Source organism: Nicotiana attenuata, unplaced genomic scaffold, assembly GCF_001879085.1.
Source record: "Nicotiana attenuata strain UT unplaced genomic scaffold, NIATTr2, whole genome shotgun sequence".
Taxonomy (NCBI): domain Eukaryota; kingdom Viridiplantae; phylum Streptophyta; class Magnoliopsida; order Solanales; family Solanaceae; genus Nicotiana; species Nicotiana attenuata.
The window spans coordinates 84962-91237 of record NW_017671546.1 but is presented as its reverse complement, the minus strand read 5'-3'; the positions used below and the strand labels follow the sequence as shown (position 1 = coordinate 91237).

Genomic DNA, 6276 nt, shown 5'->3' with positions numbered 1-6276 from the left:
GTCAGGTGACTCTTGGCCTGAAGAGCTTGGGCTCTTAAATATTTAACAAAGTTGTGGGCCTATCTATTTAGCCAGGCCCAATCAATTAATAACAATAAGTAAAATGAAATAGTAAATAAACAACAACAAAAAACGAAAAAAGAATAACAGTAAACAGAAAGCAAAAAAGGAAAAATAAATTAATTTAACACTATTTTTTACTTTATCTTAATTAAATCCATTTTAATTAATTAATTAACGCAAACGAAGTAGCAAATAAAATACATAGTGATGTAAATTAACAGAATACATTTGAGCCGTAATTTTATTTATTAGTTAAGTCTGTTTTAATTAATTAATTAATTTGAACATAATATAACTAACAATAATAATTACTAATAAAAAATAAAAAATAGTAAATAAAATAACAATAAATACATAACAGTAAAAAAAATGACAATTGTGGAAATAAACATGAACAATAATAATAATAAAGCACATAATAATAATAATAATAATAATAATAATAATAATAATAATAATAATAATAATAATAATAAAAAAACATAACATAAAAAAACAGAAATAACAGAAACAAAAATTAAAGAACTCCTCTTTTTTTTAGATCTAGTTGCTAAAAACCCTCGCGTCAAGACTCTCTCTCAGAATCTAAGATCCCGAGTGAAAGATCTTGTCGTGAGGGTTATTATACAAACTAGGTTAAGCTCAAAGAAAAGCAAAGTATGAAAGGTGTGGAAAGTTGAAAAAGGAAAAAAGGTTTGAAATGCACAAGAAAGAGTGACATTGTGTCTCTCTAACCCCTTAAAAAGAAGTTAAATGACTCAAAGAGTCAAGTGAATGGATGCCAAATAAATCAAAAAAAGTGCTTAAGGGAAGATGGAACCTACTTAGACCAAAACATTTCCTACACAGTACCAAAAGCCTTCACAATGTCTCCACAAAAGCGCTATATGATCTTGAGTTGAATGAAGCTTACATTAGTGGATACTCACATAAGGGGCAAGCATATGGTACCTAGAACCAGACTTGAGGCTTTTTCTTGAGAGAGATGAGTGAATTCTCATTATCCTCGTTCTGAGTGCCACTATCTTAAAGGTGAGGACTGCTTAGGGAGAGTTGAGAATGTGTGAGTTTGGGTTCCACAATGACCAAAGTAATAGAAAATAGTTCTTTGATGTGTTGAGTCAATCCTTGATGCTCTTGTGTCGCACTTGATCCATGGTGTTTTTAAGAAAGAGTAAATGTGTTAATGATTCATGTGTATTGAGGGCAATTGTTAGTCCCAATTAAGGCTAGTTGAGGTCACTTTAGGACAGCTGAAATTCTTCTAGGACATTCTCTTAAGGAGTGGGTCTTATTTTGTTTGCTTGAGGACAAGCAAAAGCTTAAGTTTGGGGGAGTTGATAACTAGAAATTTTGACACATTTTATACTCCTTCTTGCTTATGCTTTGATTAAATATTCATACAAAATAGTCCCGAAAGGCTCACAAGTTGTGCTTGATTACAGGTTTGATCAACAAAGTGATAAAATGTCAAAGATCGGCTCAAAAGGAGTGAAACTTTCACATGTACCAAAAACAAGGCAAGCTCATGCAGAACAGGCCCAGTGCGGCCGCACACCACTTTGTGCGGTCCGTACTGGGAGATTCAGAGAGTTGAATTTTCAGGCTTCAAGGCAGTGCAGCCGCACACCATTTTGTGCGGTTCCCACTGAAGGCAATGCGGCCGCAGTCCATTCTCTGCGGTCCGCGGTGCCAAGATTCAGAGAGGATGATTTTTTCAAGTTTGAAGCCTATGCGGTCCGCGGTCAACTTTTTACGGACCGCATTAGAAGCCTCCGCGGCCGCGGTCCATTCTGTGCGGTCCGCCGAGCTCAAGTTCAGAGAGCCATTTTTCAAAGTCAAAGCCCCAGTGCGGACCGCGGTCCATTTTGTGCTGTCCGCACTAACCCCGCAGGGGCATTTTTGTCCAGATTTTTTAGCTTAGTATAAATAAATTCTTTTTCTATTTTTAGGTCATCAGATATTGTAATACGTAAGCTGCACACGTGAGGCGACTTTTCTAAGCCATTTTGGGCAATTTCGCTTACTTTTTATCATTGAATCTTTGTATTAGTTTAGCAATTAATTAATATGTGTTCATATTCATCTATTTCTTATTTTTCTTCTTTGAATATGAGTAGCTAGACCCATTAGCTAGGGTTGTGGTTCAACCTTAGTGTGGGTAATTGATGGGTCTTGTAATCTAGGGCTAAATTGATTATGGGTGTTTGTTATTTGGGTCAATTTCATGGTTAATTTCTGAATTAGTGGTTGCAAACACTAGTTTGTGTTTAGTTGACTAGGGTTCTTCTCGAGAAAGAGAATCTAAGTCTCCAAAGTTGACCCAACAAGGAATTGGGGCGAACTCAAGAAATTGATAGCCCCAATTAAAGGGTTAAATCTCGAGAGAGTAATACCCGACTTGAAATTTTGTTGCTTATGCAAATTAGCATACCCACTTGGTCTTGAGAAAGTCAGTTGGGCAAAATCACTTGAACCACCGAGAGGTGTAGAGTGGGTAAATTAGTGCAACGGTTATATCATATTCTCCAATCATGTCAATTATGCCTTAGTTTCAAGTACCCGTCATTTGCCCACCTAGGCGGATGTCACTACCCTAGTGCCTTTTAAACCATTAGATACAACTTGTAATATTTATCTCTTTGCTTAATCTAGTTGCATTTTCAATTAGTAGTTTGATAAAAATAGACTCATAAAGAAAATCCAAAAATGAATAGAAGACCAATTAAGAGCACATACACAATCCTAAACTAGATAGATACTCGATTCAAATCCTAGCTCTCTGTGGATTCGATCCCGACCCAAAATTGGGTAAAAGCTATTGCGATTAGTAGTGCGGAGTTGGCTGCGATCAGGTGACCATGACCCCTTCTCCGGTTATGCTTTTGGTGGCTGCTGCCAATTTGGCGGCGCTGTCCACTTCGATATTCTACGCTCAGGGTATTTGATCGAGCTGGCATTCGTCGAACTCGAGTAACAGTTTGCAAATTTCGTCCTAGTATTTCTGTAGCCGTTGCTCCTTAATTTGGAAAGTCCTTGTGACTTGGTTGACGAGTTGCGAGTCGCATCGCAGGACTACTCATCGTGCTCCATATTGAGTGCCAATTTTAACTCTGCGATCACGGCCTCATTGTTAGTTATATCAGGGCACCGTATGGACTGCGAAATACTTCGCATGTTGGGACCTTGAGCATGAGTTCCAGTCCAGATCTGATGCGTTAGACGCGCCATCGGTGTACAGAACCCATTGGTCGTGCATTTTGGTGGAAGTCCTGGCGGTTTCCCTTTTGACTTCGAGCATTATCTTCAAACTAAAGTCGGTGACGAAGTCCGCAATTACTTGCGACTCTATCGCCGTTCGCGACTGGTAGCTTATTTCGTGCTCGCTCAGATCTATGGCCCACTTGGCCAATCTGCCCGACAGTTCGGGTTTGTGAAGGATACTCCTTAGAGGAAAAGTCGTGACCACCGAGATGTGGTGGCACTGAAAATAAGGTCTAAGCTTTCGTGAAGCTACAACCAAGGCTAGAGCTAGCTTCTCAAGGTGGGGGTACCTCCTTTTAGCGTCGACCAAAGTTTTGCTAATGTAGTAGATTGGAGACTGCGTACCTTTATTTTCTCGTACCAGGATGGCACTTACTGCGACGTCTGACACAGCCAGGTAGACAAGGAGACGCTCTTCGGGTTCTGCCTTAGCGAGCAACGGGGGCGAAGACAGGTAGGCCTTAAGCTCTCTTAAGGCGTCGATGCACTCGGAATTCCATTGGAGTCCGTTATCCTTTTTGAGTACGCCGAAAAATTTGTGGCACCTATCGGAGGACCGTGAGATGAATCTCGACAGGGCGGCTATATGGCCGATCAGCTTCTACACTTGTTTCTTGCTGTTTAAAATTTCTGGCATTCCTTCTATGGCCTTGATTTGGTCGGGGTTAACCTCGATGCCTCGTTGCGATACCAAGAAGCCGAGGAACTTTCCAGAGGGTACGCCGAAGGCACATTTTTCGGGGTTCAATTTCTTGTCGTACCTTCTGAGTATGTCGAAGGCTTCCCTAAAGTGGTCGATGTGGTCTTCCTTCCTTTTTGACTTGACCAACATGTCGTCTATATATACTTCCATGGTCTTGCCGATTTGATTTTTGAACATTTTGGCCACTAGCCTCTGATATATTGCCCCTGGTAGGTGATGGAAGTGGTTTTTTCCTGGTCCTCCTCCTCCATGAGGGTTTGGTTGTAGCCTGAGTAGGCGTCCAAAAAGTTTAGCAGTCCATGTCCGGCTGTAGCGTCGATGAGTTGGTCGATATGGGGCAGCAGGAATGAATCTTTTTGGCAGACTTTGTTCAGATCTGTGAAGTCTACGTATATCCGCCACTTTCCGTTATTCTTTTTCACCATAACCACATTGGCGACCCACTGAGGGTACTTCAGTTCTCTAATAGAACCGTTCTCTAACAATTTTTTGACCTCTTCACAAACCGCGTCATTTATTGCGGAGTTGAACTTTTGTCTAATTTGCCTCGTCGGGGGGGGGGGGGGGGGGTAAAACGGGTCGACTTTCAACTTGGGAGTTGCTATCTCCTTCGGGATACCTGGCATGTCTGCATGGGAAAAGCAAATAGGTCTACGTTACTTTTTAAGAATTGGCAAAATTTACCTGGATCTTGGAGCTTATGGCCGATGAAAGCTTTCTTGCTGTGGTCGTTATCGTCTAGTTGGATGGGGTTGAGGTCCTCTACGGTTGACCTTGCGGTTTCTACGATTCTGGGGTCTCTAATGACGTCTTTCCTCTCATCACCATCTGACCCCGACTTCGTTAATTGCTATGCCTCCTCGGCCATTTCTTTTAATAGATGGGTGTATGTGCAGTCTTAGGCGATGCAGTAGCATTCTCGAGCCATGCGTTGCTCTCTTCGGATGTAGAATACTCCCTAGGAGGTGGGAAATTTAATGACTTGGTATAAGCTGTAGGGGACAACTTTCATGGCGTGTATCCAAGGTCGGCCTATGATGGCATTGTACGCCGTATCCTGGTCTATGATGTGGAACGTGGTCTCCAAAGTGATGTCGCCGACCAGGACGGGCAGCGTGATTTCTCCAGATGTCCGCTCAACTACATTGTTAAAGCCTGTTAGTGTGATGCAACGCGGCACTATCTTGTCTTCGAGCTTCATTTGGGTGAGGACTCGAGGGTGGATGATGCACGCGCTACTCCCGTCATCAACCATAATACGTTTTACATCAGTATCAAAGACACGTAAAGTAATGACAAGAGCGCATAGTGAGGAAGGACCAAACCGTGGGTATCTGACTTATCGAAGATGATAATTTCTTCGAGTTCATCATGCCGTTCGTGGGTGATGGACCGTTTGAGTTTGTGGGTGGTGGCGAACTTCACGCTGTTGATAGATGCATCATCGCCTCCTCCGATGATCATTTGAATGGTCCGAGCTGGAGAAGGCGATTTGGGCGGTCCCTGGTGTTGTTCCCGCCCTCGGGCAAAGTTGGCCCTTCCACGATCGCTCATCAGCTCTTTCAAGTGCCCTTGGTGAAGCATGTTCACAACCTCCAGTCTTAGGGCGATACAATCCTCGGTTTTATGACCCCGCTCCTGGTGGAATTCGCAGAGGGCATTTGACTTTCTGGTGCTCGGGTCGGATCTCATCTTCTATGGCCATTTCACTTTTGGGCCGAACTTTTCCCGTGCGTAGACTATTTCTGAGAAGGAAACATAAAAATTATGAGCAGATAATAAAGGGGGCATACCTCTCTCATTTCGGTGGATTGTCGTTCATGGCCTGGATGGACCTTCATCGTGGCGTGGAGGTGGCAAGAGGGTGCCTCTGATGTAAGGCTATTGTCTCTCTCGATTAGAGATCCCGCTAGATCTCTCCTGCTGTCGTTTCTCTGGTATTTCCTAGACTCCATTTGGATCGCGATCAGATGTTGGGTTGGCCGTTGAGATCGTCCTCGTCGGCTATTACCTCGGCACAGTAGGCATTGTGTATCTCGTCCCAAGTGGTTGGAGGGTATTTCATGAGTCAGCTCAGCAACTTTTTGGTCGCGCTCAACCCACTTCTGCTTAGTCCATTATGGAAAGCGGCTACCGCCATCCCCTCAAATACATTTGGAAGGGTCATTCTTACACGATTGAATCGGGCGAGGAAGTCCCTAAGCCCTTCGCCAGGCGATTGCTTAATGGTGAATATGTCGTTCACC

The 6276-nt window shown here is 42.9% G+C and overlaps 1 protein-coding gene across 1 annotated transcript; it reads right to left on the bottom strand.

Moving 5' to 3' along the window:
* Positions 1 to 5293: 5293 nt before the first annotated feature.
* On the bottom strand, positions 5294 to 5722 carry LOC109208914. The gene has a single exon (XM_019372073.1). It carries the CDS (start codon positions 5720 to 5722, stop codon positions 5294 to 5296), a length of 429 nt encoding a protein of 142 aa, XP_019227618.1.
* Positions 5723 to 6276: the final 554 nt, after the last annotated feature.

Coding starts and splice junctions, on each gene's coding strand:
- LOC109208914 (XM_019372073.1), bottom strand. CDS start 5,722: ATGAGATCCGACCCGAGCACCAGAAAGTCAAATGCCCTCTGCGAATTC.